We start from the raw sequence: 14,771 nt of genomic DNA on the forward strand, positions 1-14,771 counted from the left end.
TCTCTAGGGCCCCAGTCAGTGGCGCCATCCGGGCACCTGTTGATGACATCATCAACCAATTTAAATATAAATTAATCTTGTATTATCTTTCAAAGCAATTTAAAATTAACTAACTTCTCGGATTTTAAATTAAAACTGCTGTTAAATGTGTATACGCTTCAGCAAAAATTGTATCAATATGCTTTGTCGACCAATAGACAAAGTACGAATTAAAGTAACATTATCTCACATCATAATTCCACAAGGCAAACAAATTACATAACAGGACGTCCAAAAATTAACTCCGTGGCAAAATTCCAACCCCAAAAATCAACACATATATGTTTACAACTAACTTTGAATAGATGGAAAAAATACCCATGAAGCCGTATGTATGATCTGATATCCATTTGCTCTGTGTTAAAATACTTATTCATGTCTCATTCAAGAGTTGATTTGTTTGAATTGGATTCTACGTGAGATTTCGAAGTGAAAACATGTGATAGTTTTTTCTAGTTTATAATTTGTCTAGTGGCCTACTGGCTCTGACTATGTATCGCTCACAGTTTTGATCTTTTCACCTATCTGAAAGAACTCTAAATGAATGGTCACTCTTTCCAATTGCAGGGGTGTTGTTGCTGTAACAATGGATCTCACACAGTTAGACATAAATCAGTGTCCAGATAAATACTATGTGCCCAATGCATACAAAGACACTCACAAGTGTGATAAGAAAACTTCCTATGTAAGTTTTGCATGATCCAATTATTTTTCAGAAATAGTGCCTTTTAACTTTAGAAAAATGTGTAGAGGCAATAAGAGTATCAATGAAGTCAATAAGGAAGGACCTAATTGAAAATGAACTATATTCGCAGTTTCGCAATACTGTCGAGGTATAGACAGACTCTGCTTGATAAGCTGATTCTTTTAAGTACCATATTGATGCAAGTGACTGCGTCGCAGTTTTAAGTATACCATTTTGGATTCTTCAGGGGTGGTCAAATGAAATAATTTGGGGCAGTTACGGCAGCCTTTTAACCACTCTCAACAAATTAAGTTTCATTGTATGTCACACTTATGCATGTACTTGATTTTATCTCACTATTAAGAATTTTTGGACCTTGAGCCCTTTAAGAGCAGTTGGTTTGAAAAATGTGGGGTAATTGCTTAAGCTAGTAGACTCTACTCGCCAAGCTGAGGCTATGAAGTCTTTTTCAACGGATTCTTGGATAAGCTTTTGAGGCTTATTGAAATTGAAACTGTGTCCTGTGTCATGAACTTGTTAATGTAGAACCATTTGTTTGCTTTTATCATACTCATAGGATATAAAGCATTTTTTAAACACCTTAGCAAATGCCAAATATAAGCTCTAAGGTAATTCACACAATTTATTTGATACACCACATCAGAAGCTTTCAGCATCAACTTGGAGCATTTTAGTCTAGTGAATAATAATTTGGTGGTTTGTCCGCAAAGAAAAGCAGTTTTATCACCAAAGGGCTGTAATTTACTGATTTATTTGTTAAATAAATTTTTACATTTGGACATTTTACATCAAAAGAATCTTTAAGTGCGTTTAGCCATTATAAAACCTTTTTGATTGCACTGCTCTCACAATCTCTTTAAAAATTAAACTTCCTGAGTAACCCATAATCATTAGCATTTCAGGTAAAATCTATTTTTCTCTCTTATTTTAATTCTTCTGATGATTTAAGGACGTAATTTACTAAGTTTTGGGATACTTCGATCTTGTGTTGGAATGGAGACTCAGAGAGGAAATTCGGATATCTTAATGAATTAGATACCACTTTTAAAACATCTTACCACCCTCTTTGTGTTGCAATGTCACATAAAGATAATTGATTTCTTGTGTTTTTTCCACAATTCCAATGTAAGTTTTAATGAGAGAAACGGAATGGTATAACTGTTACTTGCACTGCTCAGTGCTCAGGCCACTTTTTAATGGTTTTTTCTTGTTTCAATGATAGATAGAAGGCATTGAAACCATCCAATACTTTTTTCTGCGTCACTTGTAGAAATGCAGGACAAAGATTCATCATGAAACTTTTTGAAAAATTGTAAAAACTCATTATGCAGTAAACTAAAAAGCTCTGAGCCGACCCTGAGAGCTTCTAATGTTATAAATCAAGTAAATTGTGCAAATTGCAAAGGAGTATATGCCAATATGACAGTCATAGGGGGAGATATTTACAAGAACACATTAAGTGTCATAAATATGACACGTAAAAAAAAGAAAAAAAGAAAAAAAAAGAAATAAACTCCAAAAAAATCTCCGAAGAATAATCTCCGTAAAAAAAAGAAAGTGGCTCTGCATCAACACATTCATGGCGGCGGACTGAAACATGACCTCAATGAGTCTAAAGCACTCTTCTGTGAACTGGTTGAAATGGCTTGATTAATACATGAGCCAATACTCAAGTGGCCTCTGTGACGAAATATTTAAATCATACCACTGTATGTAGTCAGAAACTTGCATGCAAACATGAGTAGTTTTAGATTTTTTGAAAATAAGCCAATGAATCTAGGTTCGCATGATTTTGTAAATTCTAAGCTTCATTCTCCGTAAAAATGTAGCTTTCAACATGTTTGTCTTAAATATTTTGTACGTGGCTGTTTTTGTAAAATTGAGGAGGGGATGGCCCCATATGGGCCCAACTATGGGATGGACCCATATCTGTCCATGTGCGCTCGTTTTTCCAAGGGACGAATATCTGGCAAGCAATAGTGTAGTTGAGACCACTACTCCCTGCTTTTTCAGTCAAGAAAGTTCGGAGGCTTGAACTTGAGCTCGTTCAGTGATTTCTAATTCTTGCATTTTTGAAAACTGGAGAGTGCACATACCTAGTTCACAGGAATATTCTCCGATTTTTTGGAGCAATATTAACTCACAAAAAACGGGTTTGAAGTTGCGTATTTTAAGCTCCCATTTAAGCATGCGATGCCGGGTCATCCAAGATGGTAGATTGGACCGACTTTAGTCTTTTTTTTAACCCCGCGTTCCGCGATCCATGGTCGTGCTCTTTAATAACGAGGGGAGTAAACATAAACTCATCTGAATCTTTCAATTTTTATGAATTTCAATAGGTTTATGTTTACTCCTCCAGTTATCGATGCACGCGCACTTAAGAGTATAGGAAGAGTATGGCCACTTCGGTTACCACCTCTGATTGGCTCAGCCATGTCAGGCTGAATGGAGCCTTCCAGGGCCCAAAAATGGCGGATGCTGTAAGTATATGTAAATAAAAAATGACTCAAAATGTAGTTTTATTTGCATATCGCAATGAGAAATTTACTCAAATGCATTATTACTGCGTATTTACATTATTTTACGGCTAATCATCTACAATTTTTGAGAGTAATTTTCTGAGATGTAATAAGGTTGGCAGCGATTGGTGATAACCAGGTGACAACCTTCAAAATTTGGCCATGACCCCCCCCCCCCCCCCCCCCAATCCTCCAAAACCAAAACAAAGCGCCGTCATTTTTGTGCCCTAAGCCACTCCATGGGGCCCAGTGGCCATACTCTCCCTAAACAGGTACTCTACGCGCACAGACCCTGGATCGCAACGGAGGGAACGCGAGGTTGACAGTGAGGCTGAAATCGGGCCGATCTGCGCGGCCGCCATCTTGGATGACCCGGCGTCGCGCGTTTTAAAATGAGAGTTCAAAATACGCGACTTCGAACTCTTTTTTCATGGGTTATCAGTGTTAGAGAAAATCGGGGGAAATTCTTGTGAACTGTGTGCTCTCTCTAGTTTTACAAAATGCAAAAAGTAGAAATTACTAAACAAACTCATCGTTCAAGCGCTGAAGAAGGTGGTCGCATCGAAACGGCCGATTCAGTGAGAAAAGTGGGAGCGCCTTCAATTTTTGAGTAGGCAAAATGCACATTCGTGGACCACGAATAGTTGCATCACTGAAGGCGCTACAATCAAGTCATTCCTCTGCGCACAGTCTTTCTTTTGGAAGGGATAAGGAACATTCGTCGGTTAGCGTATGGATTGCATTTAATATGAGCGACTGGCCTCCTCGGCGTGATTTCCAGACTTTTGACCGGCCATTCCGTGGACTGGCTGCCTATTTCACGGACTGGGCGAGAACATCGGCCAGTTCGGGCAGCGGGGGTGGCCAGTCCGCGGACGGGGCAAAAATGTTTTCCAATCCAACTCGGCAAGGGAAAAATTGAAAACTTTCCTCTCACTAGAGACTCCCCCCTGCCCCACCTGTGGCCGATCAAATGTGGCACCTCCAAATATGGAGGTCTAGAACCGCCTATGAAGAGGCTGACGCAAAAATGACCTTTTTTCCCCCTTCTGAATTTCCATGATTTTTAAAAGTTTAAAGGAACATGATAAGGGGCGTTTTCTCCAATATTACAGCCTCTCCCTCCTCCCCCTCCCACCCCCCAAAAAAGAATCTGGCGAGGCAATGGGGGCGCAAAGTTGAAAAACTCCGTGATAGAATTTGCCTCATATCTCTTCACTAAATTGAGATATTGACACGCAGTTTGCATTTGCGACTTCCAAATTGAAGAAATGTTTCAGCGAACGCGTGTTGCATAGGCATCTGGATTAAAAATTAGGAAAACCCGACCCGGTCGGATTTCACACTAACTTGTTTCTCACGTTCGTGGAAATATTGAAAAACTACAGTTTTCGCTTTACCTAAAAGCAGATGTATTTTTCTTGATACCATGTTTATCCTACAATCTTTGCCGCAACCTAGAGAAATTGTTTGTCCACGAGTCATTACTGCAAAACTAAAGAAAAACATCCCTTGTCACCGGGCTATTTCAAACCACGCCGTTGCTCTCCACTCAAGGTGCGTTGGCGTGGCGTGAATCGCGATGTATCGATTGTTATGCCATTTAAACCTATGGAAAAGGATCGATAAACAGGGTGTTTGGAGCGAACACCTTAATAATCGATTCTTTACCATAGGTTTAAATGGCATAACAATCGATACATCGCAATTCCCGCCACACCACTGGCTGCGTTGAGTTAGGAACTCGGCTGTTACCAGCCTGGCCGGTTACCGGTTGAAATTTCAACGATGTTTAAGGGCTGCGCGTGCAATCCGCAAAAATTACCCGGAAATTCGATTGAAAAAACTTCGAAATTTGACTCATGATATTTTTTTCTTCAAAATTTCAAAATTAAGATTTTACCGTTTCTGTGCGTTTCATGGCATACCAAGTATGTTGCAGAAGTTTCAAAAAATTTTACGATTTTTCATTTTATAATGTTAAGCAGCATGAAATTTTGCATCTTCGTCTGTTATCACGTGATTCCCGGCTTCACTGCAATAACTCTCGGCGCACAGCGGAGCGGGCAAGACATGGCGCCAGAACAAAAAATTTCTCCATGTTGCAAAAGACGTGATGATTAGTATAGTCTAAAAAACAACAAATCCGTTGTAGCTATAAATTAAAATGGAAGTTTTTCCGTAGTTATATCCACGAACGTGAAAAAAGAGAGCGAGAGCTTTTAATTTGGACTTTCTTTAGTGTAAGCACCGAAGACTAATGTTTTTGAGTGAGTGAAAATGTATTTCTTAAATGGGTGGTAACAGTAAGAGGCAAAAAGTTCTTGTTCAGTCGGAAATGCTGCAGCCTCTTGTAGATTCCGAATAATTCAAGACGGGTGACTCTCGAAGACAATAGAAGAGAAACACGCAGAGGGCCTCGGCGCTAAGTAGAAAAGATCTGTCAGCCCAAATTGATGTTGAAAAACGAGGAGAATATTTGGTTTGTCGAAAAATGAGTAGGCAATATGTAGATTGCAGGGACGAAATCAGTCAAATTCTGACATAGTCCGCGCTTAAAATCAAAACCTGCTAATTATTATCAAAGGAACGTAGAGGCACAGGGTTCTTTTTTAGTTTTATTCTTAAGATGGTCTGCAGAATCCACTTGTTAAAGTGACATTCCATAGCCATTGAAGATAGCATGGTTTTAATGTCCACCCCACATCCAGTTTAGGAAGGGGTAGAGGAGGGGTAAAAAGTTCCAGAAGAAATAAGCATTGCTTAAATTTCACTCAATTATAAAATCAAAGTACTAAAAACAGCTGAGAAATACAAAGTATATAAAATGCACCAAGAATGTAATTGATAAAAAATAGAGTATGCACTGACCTAGACCAAGCCGAATCTTGAAAGTTTGTCCTCACATGATATCAACAAAAAAGGAGAAAATAATAGTGCCCAGCGATTTAGTGCAGCAGTTAAGATCATGTACGTGAAGTCCTTGAGGCACAAATTACTCCATAAAAGTTCTCACTCAGTTTTTAATGGAATAGGTATAAAAAGTTTCAACACAATATTAATGGAGAATGTTGGTCGGGTTATAACACAGAAACAAAATCACTATCAATTCAGGAGGACACTGATATTTAAAAAAAGTGCTCAGTCGGCACTAAAGGTAAAAATCACCAAAATGCCGTTTTGTCCAACTCTGATTTAACATATTCGGAAATGCAAGTTTTTTCCAAAATTGTCCTCAATAGTGAAAAACAACGAGTCGATATTAGTCACAAAGAAGGAGTGGATTTAGTTTTTGAAATTTTCGATTGAAAAACACAAGCACAAAACACCAGTTAAGAAGAGAGTATTTCACCAGCACTATATCCAATGAGAGGTCGTCGAAACTGTCTTTAGCTCGTCACAAAGAAGGGCTCATCTCACAGGTTTAGTAAATCCATGTTCTTCACAAATTTGCACGGGGAAATTATTGCAACGAAACTGTAAAATACTTGTAAGACACGGAGTTTATAGAGGAAATATCCATGAAGTTGATTTTGTGTTTCAGTGCGTGCCGATCCTGGGCCGAGGTTACTACTCCGGAGGGTACAAATGCGAATGTCTCCAAGGCTACGAGTACCCCTTCGAAGATCAATTCACCTACTATGACGGTCAATTGGTGGAATCTGAATTCATCAACCTGGTAGCTGATAAGCCCACAAGGTAATGTTCGCCACCCCTCTTCGTAGAGTTAGGAACAGGTTTTGCATACTGTCAGTTGGAAGGTATTCCCACCCTCTCCACGCCAATACAGTCCCCTTATTTAAAACTGGTTTTATTTTTATTATTTATTTTTCTCTTCGGTTCAAGTGCCAACCTGTAAGTGTATAGGAAATCACCGTGCAGTATAAATCACTTGTTTTTTTGGTTTTTTGCACGGAATTGCGTCTGTGTGCGTGAGTGCATTGGTAGCTCTACTTACATCCTATCTTCCTCTCTCTTCCTCCCTCCCCATCCCTGCCCCTCTCTCCTTCTCTCTTTTTGTTTCTCAAATTTGTATAAGTTTCCTCGTGTTATATTTTATGCTAATAATTTTGCACCTTCTATCCTCTCATACATGATAATGATGAACATTTCATTTGTTTTGGTTCAAGCGGCTCTTATTTCTGTTCCTATCTCTCTTGCGCACTCTCCCCATCTTTTCGTCCCCCTTTCCTCCTCCTCTTCCTTCCGCCACCCCCACCCCTCTATTTCCCTCTTCCCCCCGAATGCGCGATCTTCCTTCCGCCTCCGCAAGCTCATCCCGTTTCCTTACCGTTGCCCTCGCTCGCTCCTCACGGGTTTTTTCCTCCGCTTTCTAATCATTTCGTGCAAACAGCGGCTCTGCAGCAGTAATTCCGAATGGTGGTTCTTCTTCAGCAGCGGCCATACTTGAAAGTTGGCAACACTGTTTTTCCTCCATTCAAATGTATGTAAAACAATCGATCCTTGGCGAGGCAACTTTCCTCACATAAATTCGATATTCATTCTGGATTCAAACGGGAGAAAACAGTGTTGCCAACTTGTAAAATCGCCACTGGAGAACGACTCCACACACGGAAAAAATGGATTGCTGATTTGACAATATTAAATTGTGAAAAAATATGTCCGACGTGTTTCAAATGTACTTTTTACAATCGTGGAAAGCTAATTTAACCACGGGGATGGTTAAATTAGCATATTTTTATTGAAAATCAACGCCAGATGGCAATTTGTCATCCATAATTTAACACAAAACGCCAATAATTTGAAAAGGGATAGAACTGAGAGTTAGGAAATTTTTTTGGGAGCGAGGTGCAGATCTGTGTTACGGGTGGGTTACGATGGAAGGAGGAGGCCAAGTAATCTTACTCTTAGCGTCTCGTATTTTATGGAAGGCCCCTCAGAGTTTTGGGCACGATTTCTAGTCACGGTCTACGGGCCTTCGTGGGGATGATAATCAGAGCTGGAGTCCAGAAATGGGCCTCTTGCAAACTTCAGCTAGAGGTAAAAGCGGAGTTGTTTCAGACAGGAAATGGCTCCAAAATCACGATGAGCGCATCCAGGGTGTCTACAAGTCCGGAAATAGTACGGTTTTTTAACGGCGGTCCGGAAGTACTGAAAAAGTGCGGGAATTCCGCTAGAAGGTCCGGATTTTTTTTTCAATTTTTTGTCATTTTTTGTCGCCATTTGAGCGGGAAATTCAATTTTTTCGAATTTCGTCAATTGGAGGTACTGAAAAAGTACTGAATTTTTCTGTTGAGGAGGTACTGAATTTCTTAGTAACGTACCGAAAAATTCCGGTAAAAGTACTGATTTTTGGCCAGCCTGTTTTAGTAGACACCCCGCGCCCGGCATAGGGAAGTCTGCAATACGCTCTTAACTTTAAAATCTGCGCAAAAAACATGCGTTTTTTAAAGCCTTCCGATTCAAAAACGATACTACGGCACAGTTAAACATATTTTCGTAAGAGAAGTCGTCTCAATCAACCCTTGCGCTCTAGGATGCCACGCAATATTCAACATCGTTGACGCCAACCCGCCAGAACACACATGACGAGACGGTATTTTATCAACCGGTGGTTGTTTATATTTACATTTTCCTTGCGTTGATAAAGACCACGGTGCCTCCTAACAATTCGCGCTCGGAAGCGTCAGCCATGTTGAATATTGTGTAGTATCCTAGTGCACCAGAGTTGGATGGAATGACTTCCCTCACGAAATGTTCACCTGTGCCGTAGGCTCGTTTTTGAATCGGGACGCTCAAAAAAAGCGCAAATCGACGGTGTAAGTCGGCAATCACATGACTCGTTTTGCTACGTCGCAGACTTCTTGTCACACTTAATTTTTTAAACGGAAAACTATTCTACGGCCATTCTTTAAAACTGCCGTGATTTTTCTTCTCTGGGCGAAGAAAATTCTGCAAAAACTTCAAGGAATGATGTCAATTTGTTCTCCTTAAAAAAATAACATGGAGATGCAGATTTTCAGACACCGCAAACGAGATATGTGATTGTTGACTTACGCCGTCGATATTTCTCAGGCAGATTGTGAAGTTTTGGATTTGCTGTGAAGATTAAGTGTATTTCAGACTTTCCCAATGCGCTTATCGTGATTTTTGAGCAATTTCCCTCGATACACAATTCTTCTTTTTGCTCTAGCTGAAGTTGGCATGAGAGCGATTGAGGAGTTGAGTTGAGTCCCTTTATACTAAGAGTCAAGACAACACCCCCTCATGGAGTCACAAACGGGAATAAAGATTGCAGAAATTGAACGTTTTTTTAATCTTTGATCGGCCCATTCTCAAATTCCTTTTTCCGTTCCCTCTCTCATTCCGTTTGTTCCTTGCCGAACCCGTAATTCCCTGGTCCATTCCAGATAATAATCTTGGCAATCGGTGAAAATGTAATCTTTATTCCCGTTTGTGACACTGTGAAGGCCTAAAATACGGGAACCGATCAGAAATTGATTCACGTTGGCTTGACTCTCAGTATGAAGGGACTCTAAAGTTGAGGAACTGCGTGTCGGGTGACAAGGGCGCACCCTTTATGTATCAGGCTGACGACAAGAGTCAAGATAGGAGCGTTAAGTTTAGTAGTTGCCATTGCCGGAACGGACACTCGGACAGGACATGTGAAGAAACACGAGGCGCGCAGGGTCGCGGGGTCGAGGTCGGGTCGCGCACTTGCAGGGCCACGGGGTCCACGGGGGCATCGAGAGTGAGGCGTCAACTCGTGTCAACGACGAAAATACAATTCCCGGCTTCGGGTTCCAGTGAGATACCTCAAACAGGATCCAAAGCTAGGGCACCGCTTATTAGGGGATTAGCCACCTCTAATCCTCCGTTTGGGTCAAGCACGGGGTCGAATCCTTGTCCGCCAGCAGGAACGAGCTTCTTTAGTCATTTTCACAGTATCGCATTTTTAAAAAGCAGAAAGTCCATTTATTTCACAGTTATTTTCGTAGATTTTTTTTAACGCAGGGGCAGACTGGCTTGGAAGGCTTGGAGGCCAAGATGACTTTCTAACAAGAAATAAAAGATATTCAGACAGGAAACCCAAAATTAATAGAAAATACAAAGCGAGCAGAACAAGAAAAAGCATAAGGAATCAGACCCAAAACATTAATTAGCAAAATAAAGAAAACTAAAGGGATAAATAGAACTTCTCTAACATTTATTGTATTATAAAGATAAAAATCGATAAATTCTTTAGTTATCTGGCGATTTAGTTTCAGCAATGCTGTTTTTTTTAGCAATGCTAGTTTTTTTATGCCGCGATGGACCGAAAAGGTTGGACCTAGATTATTGCCCATTTCTCCGGATTTGTATTACCTTTCATTATCTTTAAGGCTCCGAAATTTAAAAATGTGTACGTAATAGACCTAAAAAGGCTTGAAGTTTCAACTTCAGAATATACAAGAATACCCACCCAAGGAATTCCTGGGGGCCCTCGGAAGTAATGAAGTGGTCCCTGACGACAATAAAATAAAATTCGTAGAAGTGCCTGCGGTATTTTTGGGGTCTCGAAAGTGACGGGGGGCGGAGGGGCCCCGTAAATCAAAACTCCCCTTTTCGTATAGGTATCATCGGGGCCTGCCAATCATTAAAAGAGGTAACTGGGATCCCATTGTTCCTAATGTAATCCCAATGGGCCTGTTGCAAACTTTTGCTGGAGCAAGAATAAGAGTTGTTACTCACAGAAAATGTCTCAAAAATTACGATGAGCGCATCGGCAAAGTCTGGAATGCACTCCTTACCTCAAATTTTGCATAAGAAATTTGCATTTTTTTTTAAGCTTGTTTGGTATGGTCATGTCAATAGAATGACAGACGAAAGGCTGCCAAAGAAGTTGCTTGATTGGGTTCCTCCCGGGAGGAGACGAAGGGGACGCCCAGTGAAAGGGTGGCAACAGGGGGTTTTAGAAGAAATGAGGGTTTGCCAACTCCCTGAAGGGCTTTGGGAGGATAGGGGACTTTGGTGGCCAGGGGTCGCAGAGCACCGAAGAGCGCTATAAAAGCGGCTTTATACATACATACAATTTGCATTTTTTCGAGCTCCCCGCTTCAAAAAAGATACCACGGCACAGGTGAATATTTCATTAGAGGAGTCGTTCCATCCATGTCCAACCCCTGCTCACAAGGATACCACGCAATATTCAACATGGCCGACGCCAATCCGCCAAAACACACGTAACGGGATGATGATTCTAACCACCTGATGACAATCGGCGTGTTTACATTCACATTTTTCTCGCGTTGATATATCCGTTTTGATTGCCCTCATGCTCTCCTCAACTTGCGCGCGGAAGTATCGGCCATGTTAAGCAGGGATTGAATGGAACGACTCCTCTAACGAAATGTTCGCCTATGCCGTCGTATCCTTTTTGAAGCGGGAAGCTTGAAAAAACGCAAATTTCTTACGCAGATTGTGAAGTTAGGAGTGCATTTCAGAGTTTGCCGATGCGCTCATCGTGATTTTTGAAACATTATCTATGAGGAACAACTCTTATTTTTGCTCCAGCAAAAGTTTTGCAGCAGGTCCATTCATTGCAAGCCGCGCTGCTTAGCCAGGAGATAAACAAGGAAAATTGTAATAGAGCCAGTAAACGAGTAGCTGATAACGCACTGGAAGAAAAAAAACACATCGGATCTAGAGTCTAGACTCTTAAAAACATCGTCAAGAAAAAGTACTCTTGTTTCAATCAGAATCTAGCTTAAATCAAGAACCAAGCCTCTTAATTTAAGCGGAATTCGTTTTGATTCAAGCAAAACTCCGATTGAATCAAGAGTATTTTTTCTTGTTAATGTTTTCAAGAGTCTGGACTCTAGATCCAATGTGTTTTTTTTTCCAGTGCGGAGAGTAATATCAAAAGGAGGTATGAACTCGGCTCACATGTTCCAAGCACCTTGAACTCCCTGCCTTGTATATTATCTAGACGAATTATCGATGGCAACTCCATCAGAATGAGTGCTGGACATTGCAAGAAGATGGCGGCATTAGCCCGCAATTCTATGCTCGATACATATGAACCAATATGACTGAACTGCTGAAAGCAACTATTACTGCTCCAAAGTTACTCACATCGCCTAACGTGACATTGAAGGCGAACTGGTCTTAACGAGTGACGAACAATGGGAGTGAAGTATTAAATCGCCTCAGCTATTAACAGACCAAGTCGAGGTAGAAATGTTGCGAGCAACTATTATTGCTCCCAAGCTGCTAACGTTGCCTAATGAAATATTGAAGGCGAACTGGTTTGAACGAGTGAGAAGCAACGCGAGTGGAGTATTAATCCAGTAATGGCACAAAGAAAGCGGGGCTCGCTAAATTAAAATTCGGGTACCTAAGGACTCTAAATCAAACATTCGGCGGTATAAACGGAATCCTAAACGTCGCAATAGCAATGAAGGAGCCTTCGAGACTCAAAATAATGGAATTCTAACATTTAAATGGGGCCTGGAAAAAACGACGGTGCCTCGAGAATCAAAACTGTAATAATAATAAAAAATGGACCCCCAAAGTCTGAAAAGAGGGGGTAAGGTTCATACAGCCTCAAAATGAAAACATTTCAGCCGTGTATACATGGGGTGCCAAACCTCTGAGAACTCTCAAAGCTATGAAATTTAAAGCGTATCTGCGCGTGCAAGGGGGCGGTCATCCTCGAAACTTTCCACAATTTTTCTTTTAGTTTTATTTTATTATTGTTTTTTTTATACTTTTTCTTTGAAAATTATTGAAGGTATTGGAATTGAGTCCTGGAAGAAATTGCGCTACGTCTTGTAACTCTTTTTCACCGCTTGACGGAAAAAATAAAACTTCTTCCTTTTTTTAGGGACTAATTCGAAGATGATAATGAGATTTCTTCTCCTTGAAACTCCAAAAGTAAAAATTTAGTCGTATAATAGGTGTACCTGATTTGCGGAATTCTTCTTGGGGAGGGATACCGGATCCCTTACGACTGAAGGAAACAATCCAGACCCTCCTGTATCGTTTTCCCAATATTTCGCCTCTCGTGAAATTTTCCTCTCTTAACACCCCTCAAATTCCAAAATGTGTCGAAATAAACATTAAAATTTGCAGTCTAAGTGAAAAATTTCATGTCCGACATCTCTAATTTACTAGATTCACTGTACGGCGTGGCATCAAAGTAATATAAGTTCATTGACCACTTTATTACTCCTAATAATTGCTTGTTAAAAACGGGTTGTTTCAAAGCTAAACTGTTTTGGATACAAGATGGTGAAATGCTGTGGACCCAACACCATTTCACCACCTTGTCATATATGGTTCGGGCCATTTTTTAGTGTTTTTTTTCCTTGTCTATCTCAGAAATCGACTCCAAAAACGCTTAAAATTGTGTTTCGGAGGGATACTTTTTTAAAAATTCTGGTGGAAAGTCCTCAGACCCCTCTCTCCTTATGTCGGAAATCTCCCAGACTCCTCCTTTAGAAGGGCCCCCAAATTATGATAGACTCATAACTGTTTCAATGCCAATCCGTCCTCCCCTGCTAGTTTGTTGAATTAAAAGTTTATCCGAACCATTTATTTAAATTGTACCAAAATTGAAAGCTCTTTTTTAAGCGTCTCGACGGCCCAGCTCCCCCAATTTTCAGTCGCATTTGGCGCATGGCGCCGACGCCTGGGGAAGGCAAAACTCTGCTCGAGACCAGTTGTTAATGAAGTGAACGCGTTTCCGTGCTTAAATAGCTCTCTAAGACTGATTTAAAAGAAACTGAAAGTCGTGGCAGTGAAAAGAATGTCCTCCGTTGGGCTGAAGCTTGCGACGTCATATAAGGCGATGAATTATGGCATGGTCTCAACCACAGTGAATCCAATGTACCGCGGCCGCCGCGCCGTGAGCAGGGTGTTTTCAGTCAGTAAAAACCGAAAAAAAGGTAAAATATCAGGAAATTTGATTTCTTAAAGGAAATTCGGGGGAAAATCAGGCAAATCGTTCATTGATCAAGAAATTCCGAGTGTTTCGAGCATTTCTCGAACATTTGATGCAATTTATTAAATATTTCTTTCTATTTAATTAAACGAGTGTCAATTTAGTCGTGTAAAATATTAGGTAAATGTGAAGTGAAATTTTAGAAGACACTTTGATCAATTTCAATTATCAGCTCGCAGGGTTTGTAACTCGGTACCTTACAGCTGTACTTCACCGAGATATTCAAATAGCTGCTCGGCGCATCTCTACTCCTCGAATTATTATAATTTATTGGTTTTCTTTTGAAAAAAAAAATCATTTTTCCTTTTAAGCATGAATGGAGATTTGCAACGTCGAAATCTAAGTTGCGCAATCGTCGACTTCAGTCATCGATTTTCTGCTCGCACACATACAAGGTCCAGTTACACGATCAAATTGAGCCATCAAATTGGGCCTCTCATTGGTCGCATCCTCACCTCAGGTCTTTTTCCACCCATCAGAGCTTTAGTTTGATGGCTCAAGTTGATCGTGTAACTGAACCTACACACACAGTGTAACAAAGACATAAAGAAAGAAACTTGAA

The 14,771-nt window shown here is 40.5% G+C and overlaps 1 protein-coding gene across 1 annotated transcript in view; it reads left to right on the forward strand.

The window, feature by feature from the left end:
- The window catches only part of LOC109034569 (uncharacterized), a 48,777-nt gene that overhangs the window by 11,740 nt on the left and 22,266 nt on the right, over positions 1–14,771 (forward strand). Inside the window, exons 12-13 of the mRNA XM_019047789.2 lie at positions 607–724; positions 6,809–6,963. Of these exons, the coding sequence (XP_018903334.2) occupies positions 607–724; positions 6,809–6,963 (273 nt within the window). The remainder of the gene's footprint in view (positions 1–606; positions 725–6,808; positions 6,964–14,771) is intronic.

Source organism: Bemisia tabaci, chromosome 1 (genome assembly GCF_918797505.1).
Source record: "Bemisia tabaci chromosome 1, PGI_BMITA_v3".
Taxonomy (NCBI): Eukaryota; Metazoa; Arthropoda; class Insecta; order Hemiptera; family Aleyrodidae; genus Bemisia; species Bemisia tabaci.